The 11,987-nt window shown below is 35.3% G+C and overlaps 2 protein-coding genes across 2 annotated transcripts in view; one reads left to right on the plus strand and one right to left on the minus strand.

The window, feature by feature from the left end:
- Positions 1–1,918, plus strand: part of Tmhs (Tetraspan membrane protein in hair cell stereocilia) — a 33,797-nt gene extending 31,879 nt beyond the window's left edge. The window contains exon 3 of the mRNA XM_064065511.1: positions 1,638–1,918. Coding sequence (XP_063921581.1) covers positions 1,638–1,840 — 203 coding nt within the window. The 3' untranslated portion in view covers positions 1,841–1,918. The remainder of the gene's footprint in view (positions 1–1,637) is intronic.
- On the minus strand, positions 1,876–5,226 carry LOC135136049 (uncharacterized). Its single transcript, XM_064065177.1, has 12 exons — positions 5,110–5,226; positions 4,906–5,058; positions 4,515–4,819; positions 4,208–4,463; positions 4,003–4,157; positions 3,791–3,953; positions 3,025–3,219; positions 2,784–2,972; positions 2,621–2,736; positions 2,476–2,574; positions 2,116–2,427; positions 1,876–2,067 (listed from the first exon to the last, which is right to left on the minus strand). Exons 1-12 carry the CDS (start codon positions 5,132–5,134, stop codon positions 1,906–1,908), a joined length of 2,130 nt encoding a protein of 709 aa, XP_063921247.1. The 5' UTR covers positions 5,135–5,226; the 3' UTR covers positions 1,876–1,905.
- Positions 5,227–11,987: the final 6,761 nt, after the last annotated feature.

Here is an 11,987-nt window from a genome sequence, read left to right on the forward strand (position 1 = left end):
CACTCGTTAATAATCCGTTAAGTCAGGATTTACTAAGATTAACTGCTTTATACATATGTCTTAAGGTCACACCGTAAATGAAAACTGAACTTAATTTTAAAAAAATCACTTAAATTGAAAATCAAACTTTACAAATCAATGAAAATATGTCAATATAACTCAATTGAATGCAAATATCAAATTATCACGATGTTACGAGAGCGGCATTTAACCGTTCCTAGATGATTTTACGTTATTGACAGGTACAACACATGCTCCACATTTCTATGATTAAAACACCTGCCGCATATTATTCTCTTTACCCCGTTTTCGCAAACTAGCCAACTATTAAACCAAGCTGCGCGTTTCACGCGGGCGCGGGTCTCCCTATGAAGTTCCAATTTCCACATCTATTTGGGCAATCACAAAACTGCAAACTTTTACTAGAAGCCGTGTGTTCCGCTTGCGGCACGCTATCTTGTACCTTTTTATTTCAGTCTAATTCAAATTCCATCTCTCTCAATTTTATTACGATGACTGAATTTGTATTTAAATTGCTTACTTAGATTGATTACGCCACACTCTAACAAGCATTTCAACCAACAAAGAATCAAATCAAAATGCATTCGCACATCTCCACGTTACATACAAAAAACACATTCAATATGATTAACATCACAATAAGCTCGTCACCGAAACGTTGCGCTCTAGAGCGGCGTCGTCGAGAATAAATGTTCGAATTCAAGCCGAAAAAAGTTAAACCTACAAGAGAATAACTAGATCTAAAATTATTATTATTATTATATTAGATCTGTAAGAAAATATTAAAACCTTCTCGTTTTTTTCGAGTCCACGAGAATATTAATTGTACAGAAATTTCCCATCCCTTCTCTCAAAATTAAACTAGTTTATAGTGAACCATATGGTTATAGTGATGGCCATATAACCTATAAGGTTATATGGCCATCATAAAAGTAGTTGACCGCAAATAAATACCCCCTTTGTGTGGTTCGCACTAAGCTTACCGGTTGGCAATAAATCATCTTCTAAACATTTCTTGCTCATATTTAACAGGGCCGGCTTTCAAAGCGAGTGGTTATTTCGGAACTTTCAGCGGCTGCAGGTAGTAAAGAAATAGTGGAGTGGTGGATTTTCATATTTAGTGAAAGCCGCCCCTGAACGAAACCACAAGAGCCGGTCGAGCTGTAGTGGACACGTTATTTACGACCCTAAAACCTTTTCTATTGTAAATAACTTAACTTCGACACAATGGGATGATTTTATGATGGCCATATAACCTTATAACTCTTGGTTCACTATAAATGCTATAACTGAACTATTAGCAATCTCGAGTGAGAATCTAAGAAGTGAGTTACAATGTAATAATTAAGTAAAAACACCTAGAAACTTTGAGACGTGATAAATCGGCTCTTTACGGTTAAGTGTCATAAAAATTTGTGAAATCACCAGTTTGAGCCATGATCACATATAATTTCAACTGAACTTTGCAGTATGGTGTTTAACGGATGCAAAATATCGGTTCCAGAATGCGCTTTTTTAACGTGATTTTTAACATTTCTGTTGGTGTTTAGTTTGTTGTAAATTAATTAAGCTTACGATTTATTAAAAATCCTTATGCTGATCCATTTATTTTTTAGGTGAAATGAACAGTGCTTTTGTCGCTGACACTGCCAGCGTCGCGGGGTCTAGGAAGTCACTCAACCTGCATCCAGTTTTACTAATGCATCCCGGGCAAGATGATACATACTCGCAATTTTCACAACGTACAGTCCCAAGGTCTACACACTCAGGTCACTATTCGCATCCACACAGTTTACACCATCATAACTTTCAATTGTAAATTCCTGAACTTTTTATAAATTAAGTTTACTGATACTGATACTATAATACAAAAAATAAAATAACTTATATTAATGGACTTAAATGTGTTACATTCAATCTATCTGCTAACATTTGACAGATTTTTACCAAATCTTTAGCATAACAAATCCCACCTTGATGGTCTACTGTTGACATATGTTGTCTTTCAAAATCTCCAGGTACAATAACAGGTCTTTCGGGATCAGCCTAAACAAAATATTAAGTTAAGTAAATTAACCAAAGAAAAATTCCTACAGGTTGCATGTTTCTGATGTAGTTCATTAAATCACTTAGTCGCTCTTCGAATCCAGGAGCAAAATAGTTGGGATTTACTGCTATAAAGCAGTGTCCAATATTTGCTGCTTGATGAACATCTCCATATCTTCGTACATATGGTCCGTAGCCGGAGTCTCCTAATATTCCACAAAGTATTTCTACAAACATCGCTAATCCGAAACCTTTATAATTTGAACTAGGGTCACTGCCTCCCAGAGGAGTTAAAGCCCCTGTTACGGGATTAGCCCATTCCGTGGGTACTGGAAGTTTCTTTCTGCCTAATATTTCAACCTACAGCAAAAAATGATGGCACAAAATTTTATCAACTGTATTTATCACCTTCCCATGGGCAACTGTTGCTGTCGACATATCTAATAAGAAATAATCTTCATTTGTTGCTGGAGCTGCTACAGAAATTGGGTTAGCACCCAGAGCACCCTGAAAATTATGCTCTTATTACGTCCAACATTTCAGCTCTAATCACCTCTAGAGCACGACTTGGGGCTACTAGCGGGGTAGCATTGCTGAAAGACAAGCCTAAAAAGCCAGCGTCAAGTGCTTTCAAAGAATACATTCCTGCAATACCATAATTGTTGGATCCTAAAAAATCTTTTGTTAACGCGTCCAAATTTATTAAATACAAATACGTTTTGCTACCACCCAGCCTATTCCACACTTCTTTGCTTTCTGGATGGCGAGATTCATAGAAAAATTAGCTACAATTACACCTAATCCATTGTTACCATCAACCCAAGCACAGACAGGACTTTCTTTTAATATTGTTGGTACGGCGTCCTTATCACAACCTCCGTATTCAACCTCATCAACGTAGGTTTCTGAAGTCATTTAAAATATTTATATTTCCACATGTCAATAGAACGAACTAACTTAATTGATAAAGCCCTTCACAGAGGTGTCCCTTATAATCAGCTTGAGTTAAACAAATTGCTACAGCGTCAGCGTGGCTCTCTGAAGTACCAACAGCTTTCATGCAATCTCGGATGAAACGTTGTACCTCGCTTAATGCAAAAATTGGAATGCGTTCTACTGAAGAGTCTTCACAAAAACTTTGTAAAAAGGAAACTTAAAAATATATGTTAAATTTTACCTGAAATTGACACTCCTGCAACTGACATTTTGGAAATAATTTTGTTCTTGTCAAAATGTCAAAAGTTTGTTATATAACGTTAATATCATGTCTCTATGACATCAGTATGTTGTCATAAGGTCTAAACACAACGCGTTCCTATTATGACAGTACAATGGTAGCCCGTTCTTCACAATAAAGAGTGTAAAGATTGTTATGCCTTGAATGAAGTTTTATTTTAATACATGTTTATTCACTTGACACCAAATAGAAGAAGATGCTATCTAGGAAGCTGCTACAATAACTACAATTTACAATACTTCTACTTAAGTAGTCCACTAAAAAATTTGATCAAGACGAATAAATATAACATTTTGTTAGTCAGTAGAGGTGCTTTCCAAGAACTAGATACATACACAGATATTTATAATTCAAATAGATCCTTCAAACTCAAGAATTTAGTTATTAAGGTTTTAATAATACCTCTTAATCAGTGACACCCACCAACATTAACACTTTTGTGTAGTAAAAGTATCAATAATGTATTAAATTCATTTAAATATTGTTAATGCAAATCATATTGCAAAGGTTTAACTTTCAATGTTTCAGCGACTTTTCTACAAGTGTCTAATTGATCCTGTACATAACGTACACCTCCAGCTTTATTTACAGCATCCATATGAAGTTGTTCTGGGTCACCAGGTACTAATACTGGTTTGTCGGTACTAATCTGCAAAAAAGGACTTAAATAAACAGCATAAGTTTTTTCAAAATCTTACAGGTTCCATTTGTCTTAAAGACTGCATAAGATCACTCAAGCGTTCTTCAAATCCAGGAGCAAAACATGATGGATCTATAGCGATGAAACAGTGACCTAAATCTGCAAACATATCGAAATTTCCAAGCATACGAATATTGGGACCGTACGCTCCACCTGTAACAACCTGTCTTTTTAAGAAAATTACAAAATATTTAGAAAACTACCGCCTAGAATGCCACAAAGAACTTCAACAAGTAAAGCGAGACCATATCCTTTGTAGGAGGAATTATTTTCGTCACCGCCCAGAGGATGAAGTGCACCAGTGTCTAAATCTGCCCATTGAGGTGGTATTGCAGATTTGGTTCTGTTTTTCATTTCAATTTTCCCGACGGCAACGGCGGAGGTAGCCATGTCCAAAACAAAGCTATCTGCATTGAGACCAGGGGCAGCTAATGATAGTGGATTTGTTCCAAGGGCTGCCTGCAAATATATTGTTATTTTAATTTTTCCAGTTCATTCTGAATTGAGTACATGCTTGGTTCTAGTAGGGGCTACGACAGGTGACGTATTGGTAAAACTTAATCCCAAAAGACCTTCCTTCATTGCTTGTAATGCATACATTCCTGCAATTCCATAATGATTCGATCCCTTGCAGACGACCAGTCCTATTCCTACTTTTTTAGCTTTCTGAATTGCTATTTCCATACCGAAAGTGCCGACTACAACTCCTAGACCATTGTGGCCTTCAACCCAAGCAGTTGCTGGGGTTTCTTTTAAGATTTCGGGAGCTGCATTTACTTTACATATCCCGTTTTGAATTTCTGACAGATACATTTCTACACAAAGAAAAATAAAGTTTATGATTTTGTATTGGTTTGATGACTGCTATAGTGCCAGTTATGAAGAAAACACATCTACATACCGATTCTATTCATGCCATGACTATAATGTCCTCTGTAATCTGCTTCGACTAAAATATTTGCTAAGGCTTCGGCGTTAGATTTTGGCGTACCAACAGCCAACATACAATCTACTATGAAGCGTCGGCATTCATGTAGTGGTATTATAGGAGTTTCTTAAAATACAAGTTGCCCGTTATTACAAATAATTATTGCATATTAATTACCTGCTTCGACCAGTTTTGTAGACATTATTCTGTTTCACTTTTAAGAAAACAATTTGTATGTTCCAGAATGAATTGTGGTCGATTTTAAACTAAGTAAAGGCATTGTTACTGCATAAACCTAAGAATTAATGAGAATTATCTAAACAAGAACTGTAAATAAAAAGAGATAAACCTTATCAGCATATTACATTATCATATAAAAGGTCAGTGTTTTCACAAAACCATTAAATTATTCTTCAGTTAATAAAAATACTCTTTAGAAATGTCCTAAAAAGATGTAATATTTATTGATACATTGAAATAAGACTTTTGGACATTTTTTCGTGCCTAATCACCTATTTATCTCCATCTTTAAAAAAAAAAAGAAACAATATTTTTACAATTAAAATACTGAAAACCACTAAAAAAGAGATTGAAAATGATATATCGAAAGAAAGCCTTAGGCAGGTATGGGATTCCGGAAGTTATTTTGCGAAAATGAAATGGCTTAAACAAAATACGATTCCTACTTCATTGGGGAGATTTAAACTAGATTTTCCAGCGAATATGGGACTTTGTTTGACAGACCACATAAAACATTGGATTCTTAGTTTTATGGAGTAATACTAAAAGAACTCAGAAAAATTGCGTTTGAACGTGCGGAACGTCACAATTTAAATCATCCATTTAACAAAGAATTGAAGTTGACCTGAAAAGAGTGGGCAACTCACTTTTCCAAAAAATTTAATCTAAGTTTGCGCCAACCGGAAAAAATCTTACTAAGTAGGTATACAATATGGACGAAACCAGTGTGTTAACAGTGCCCAACAAAATACCAAAAGCGGGTAAAGTCGTTTCTGGGGAGAGATGTCAATTAGTGACAACTGTGTATTTCCACGAAAACACCAAAAACCTGAATTATTAAATGATGCGTACAATTCAGATGGTTCCAGATACGGGATTTATCAACATCGAATTGTTTTTACGATTGTTTCAACATTTTCAGAAGCCAGTAAGATCTTCGAAAGAATGCACAATTTTATTAGTTTTTGATAATAATCATTCTTCCCATTTAAGCTGGGCTACGTTGAATTTTTGTCGTGACAATGGTATGATCAATCTTGCATCCCATACGAGTCATAAGTTATAAGCCTTGGATATTGCGATATACTTATCCCTCTAGACCATTTATAGTGAGGATGCAGATAAATGGCAAGTATCTCACCCAGGAAGAACTGTTATACAATTTCAAGTTCCTGAAATTTCTGCCGATGCTTCCAACAGAATTGAAGCTTGAAACTAATTCAAAAACCTTTATACAAGGTATTTTAGAGCTAATGGTGGTAATTTTGGCTGCCAGAAATACTGGAAATTATTCGTGAATGAATTATACAGAGTTATTTACGAGAAGCTACACGCCTGAAAAACACACAACGCAACCAACAGCACATAGCAGTCTTCGATATATTTATCATCATTTCTGTCTAAGTTAAACATAGCTGGTTGTTTGGTTCTTGATAATTTGATCAAAAGTGCATATCGGTTGTTTGGTTATCACTGACGAATTCGACTAACCATCTTATCATTCAGAAATTCCACTTATAGGTACTACATTTTTCCAACCTAATCAGGTGATGTCAAAGTAAATATCTAGGTTCTCGTAAACCTGGTCAACCAAGATTTATCTAGAAATATACAAATAACCACTTTTGTACTGATAAAAACAACTGACTGACTCCAATTTTTCTAAAATTCACAAATCAACACAAAACTGATCTTATTCGAATATTCTTATCTATGAGTATATACGTTACACTTATAATTTGTGTAATATGGAAAAAAAATCAAAAAATATTTATTTGTATATTGATTTATTTATTTATTTAGTTATTTTTGAACAATATATAAATATTTCATTTTGTTCTATACTCGATGGAGAATAGAAAAATTACTTCTTAGTGGGAAAGAGATAACAAATTCAAATTGGCATTTTCATTAAAATTTAATACCTAATCTAACGAAAGAAGCACGGGAAAGTATAAGCTTAAGTACTTACTCTAATGGAGATCAAAGGCAGTAATTTGGTTATAAATTGTTATGCGTTGTTCCTTCTTACAACCAATTGGCAAACATGATCTTCCATATTGTTAACACGTTCATTTCCAAAAAAATGATATACACTCTTTACTAATCTAATAATCTACATTTACATGAAGATAGGAAAAATACACCTAGTATCATGCAAAATAAGCAAACAGATTTATCGATTTTCCGTAATCAATTAAAACACCCTTTTTTCTGTACTTATAACAATTATGTAAACTAACTAAATTATCTCGACGTCAGTATTTGCTAATGGGTAATGGATATAAAAATAGATAGATATCCAACAATTACAAAAAAAAAATGTATACCGGCCAACATAATAATTTGACACAATAAATGTTTTAAAATTAGAACAGTTTTTCTTATATGAAAAAAGATTTTATTTTGAGGGTGGCACTTGATTAAATAGTAAAACTTAAATAATACTGCCACCCTCAAAATAAGTTTAAAGTATGTGCAACAATATTCGAAGGGCTTATCAACGGTGTTAGGGGGGTTAGAAACCGAGTCACGGTTGAACGTTATAAAATCATTTGCCCTATTTAATTGTGGTACGTCTTCTCGTCCGAACACTTTCTTTATCTAACTAGGTAGACGTTTAAAGAAATATTGTTGCAGGCATAAGTTTTTCTTTAACACGAAGTGGCATACCTTTTCTGCAGAAACAAAAGGCAAAACAGAATCTAAGAACTAAAGTCGGATACAAAACGCCGATGTTACAATTTTGCAAGGTCTGAGAAAGGATGTATATTCTACTGAGATAGACAGATGCCTTAGCAACAGTTCCAACAGCGCGTACGGGTCCGGTTCACCCATGTACCTACCTATATTGTATTAACGAGAAACTCTGCCACGAAATTTACAAGAAAGACAAAAAAAAAGAGAATCTACTTTTCTTTTACACTTTCCATAGTTTGAAGATAGAGTCTATGTATTTCATAAGCCTCGGAATATGTAAAACGAATACACGATATATTAAATCTGTATTCTATGGTCTGATGGTAGTATCAGTACTATCAGTACGGTGGCGAACAGCTGCAGTGTGGTTGCAGTAGAAGCCGGAAGGCCATCAGACAAATCCTGTGTTTGGTTGAATCCCTCCTTAAACTGACATGTGAAAAAAAATTGAAAAGCCCACGAAAAATTCAAAAATTGGGCTACGTTGTGTGTGTTTTCTTTTTTTGTGACGGAATGCGTTCAAATGCAAGTGGTGGACCCCAAGGTTGGAAAAGTACCGCTAAATAAAACACAAAATTTATAGAGGACACAAAATCATTTATTCCTCCACTGACAAAAAAATAAGGAAAAAAAGCTGCGACTAAGTTGTGCCGGTTGAAGACACCTCTTAATGCTCAGTTACAAAAAAAACTTTGAATGAAATCAAAATAAACGTTCTGAACCAATGCAAATATTTGAATATCACAAATTTAATAAAAACAAAGAAAAATCTGAGTTAAAGTAACTGGATGCAAATACACAAGTTATTACGGGCGTGTGGCGGCAAATTTAAAATTATGGCAGTCAACAAAAGAACAAAATTCTAATAATAAACTGTGCAGCGGCAGCGGCACCAGAGCGGTGTAAGAGTGTGTCGAACGAACTATTACAATTTCATTCTGAGGCATAGCAAAATTATCCGTAGTACGAGCGGAGTTTGGAGCTTCTGGTCGTGGCTGTTCTCCTACCCACGACGGTGATTCTATTCTATCGCAAAGCACTCGTGGTTGGGTCCCGGCTATCACGAATCCGCCGGCGTCACGTTATCGCGACCGCCCCGGACTTCTATTCTAGGCCTGCATCCATTGTGTAGATGGCGCGACCGCCAACTCGACAAGGAACCGCGCACTCCGCTTCCCCCACGTATCATTGTGTTATTTACTTCAATCTATTTAAATGTTCAATTTCTATAACTCTAGTATTAAACTACAAGTGAACAACTGTTAAAGTTTCAAAAAGAGCAATAAACAACATTTAAATTCGCCATACACTGTCGTGAAATTTTTAAACAGCAAAGAATAAATTCTTATCTGCGATTAAGAGATTGGACATCAGATAATTTATATGATGGAAACATTCATCAACAAAATATTTACATAAAAAAAACTAACAAAGATTTATAAAAACAAAAGATCTGGTGTGAAATAAAACTTGAGCAAACAAAAGAAAATTACATGAGGTTAGAAACTGCAGAGCATGAAATTTACGTTCAATTTACATTATACAGCAAAGAAAATCACTGACACCAAAATTGTGAGACAGAGAAAAATTGCATGAGGTGAAAATTGCAAAGATTACAAAATTACATGAGTTTAATATTTTGTGTAGCGCTGTAGAAATCAAAGCAATAAAATACACGTCCCACATGACCCACAATGTTGTTAATTTGTTCAGCGAGATTCTACAGTTCAAACATGTGCTCGGTTCGAAAATACTCTTTCAACATGGCCGCCGTCAGAACAAAGAATTTGCCTGATGTTAAATTATGCCAAACCTAATCAACGATTCAAACAAAGAATTCACATCATGTTAAATGATGCCTTGATCCAAGTGATTAGTTTTGAGAGTTTACATCGTGGACTGTCCCCAGCTTATCCCAAACAAAACACATGATAAATAAACAACCAGGCGTTGCGAGAAAAGCTTCTCGGTGATGTAATTTTCCACATTGCGAGAGAATGTGTCTCGGTGATACTTATAATTTTCACGTTGCGAGAAAAATGTATAATCCCCCCGTAGCTCAGTCTACGATATTATGAATTCTACCGCACCTTTACGGTCCTTTTCCCAGAGTGGGATAACGTTAAGCTAATTTTAACTGACGTAAATGAACTATTAGCAATCTTGTGTAAAGAATTAAGAAGGGTTTTAATCAAAGCACGGAATAAAATCTCAGGTGCTCGATTCAGTGCTGCCGCGTCGATACTTTGATTACAAATGTATTTTCTTTTTGGACTATATCAACATAATATAACATTTCAAGATAACAAATCTGTAGTCCTGTGGTTGAAAAATTAAAATGGGCACCGAGTATTATTATTTGAAGTAATATAGTACTGTAAAAGTAGTATTATCAGCTGTGAATACTCCTAGCGCGACGCACTGGTGAGGGCCTTGTGGACCAGAACAAAGCGTCCCCACATTTAAACCGTAAAACACACCTTACTTTAACTGGGGGACTGTAGCAGTAAGATATAATTTCGGGCACTGTTTATAATGTAACACTTAAGTGTAAGCATCCAGAAACCTTAAGTATTCATGATTTGGTAAACAAGGGGTGAATCCTGACTAAGGGAATTTCATGAAAACTCCTGCAAGTGCTCTATGTGAACAAATCTAATGTCTGTTAAATTGTGTTAGAACCAGTTGACGATTAAAATCCTAACATAAACTCCGACTTTACAAACAATAAAACAAATTTACATCACATGTTAGCGTAGGTCGAAAATTCACTCATTTCCAAACTTGGAAAAACCGCAAGAATTAGCTACGCGTGTTGGGGAAAACTGTTACTGGTAAAAATCAAATTATGGCAGGTGTCTCACCAAATGGAAAAAATGCCCGGTGAATTATAACCTCCCACCACAAAGTTCAAGACAATCGGAGTTAAAAAATTTAGTCTGGCTTCAGTGATAGAGTATATGTATACTATTATGTTGGAGAGAATAGACTGAGCTCAAATGGAAAAAACAAGAATGTCTGTGATAAATCCTAAATATATGATTAAAAATTAGTATCATTTAGTTCAATTAGCAATGGTGACTAGGTCATTTTGGAACTACCAACAGGCCCTCTGTTTTTTAATGCTTGTTGTACTGGATATCTCATTGTCATTATAAAGAAAAAAGGCACTAAGACATCGTGAAGATGTAGATCTAACTCTGGATATCCAAAGTTTTTACGATGATGTCCATTCAATCTCCACAGCGGAAGATCTGGACGCCTGGTTTATTAATCTACCCCATTATCAACTGAGCAACAATGCCCACAAGAGGGTATTTTTACCGCCCTTTCTGTTAATTACTTAACGCTGTCTTATTCGAGACGTGGCTAACGAAAAAACGAAATAACATTGCAATGTATAGGGTTTCTCTAAATGATTATAGGGTCGCAGTAAGTCATGTAAACGTGCCGCCTCTGCGATTTGGACTGTACTAAATGCCCAAGGACGCATGACAAAGACCACACGCATCTGTATAACTGATAGCCTAAATGTATCATATCTTTATAAAAAAATAAAATTAATTCATTACAATAAAAATAACAAATTTACTGCGGTTCAACAGTAAATGTTGAAAATGTTTACCACTTTGTTCAAGTCACATGTTCACTCTCTTCTTAATTTCAAAAATGTTCTGAACATCCTTTCGTCAATGTTTTGGACCCATTGTTCAAGTTCATGTTGTAACAAAAAGTGCTGACTGCTGAGGAAATTTTGTCAAAGAAATTTGCGGATTCTGCTCAAGTCGTCTCAAATTATCAACCACTTCCTCAGATACTGAAGGTCTTCCATGCGATTTCTCTTTGTTGACACTGCCAGTTCGAACAAATCTGTCGATTACGTCCCTAATGTAAGCCTCTAATAATGTTTCTTGAATTATTAAATCACGCTATTTGGCCTGATATTCTTGTTTACGAGCTGTTACAGAATACACGTACTCTTCGTCCCATTGCGATAACAAGACGTAACAATGAAAGTGTCTTCTTCAACAGAATAAACCATTTTCACAGTCTTCGCGTCCAACTACAAAACAAAATTTTCGTACGCAACCACCAAGAGTTTTGAAAACGAGTGT

The sequence above is a fragment of the Zophobas morio genome, unplaced genomic scaffold, assembly GCF_036711695.1.
Source record: "Zophobas morio isolate AGI-343-1 ecotype UQ-CSIRO unplaced genomic scaffold, CSIRO_AGI_Zmor_V1 ptg000026l, whole genome shotgun sequence".
Lineage (NCBI taxonomy): Eukaryota > Metazoa > Arthropoda > Insecta > Coleoptera > Tenebrionidae > Zophobas > Zophobas morio.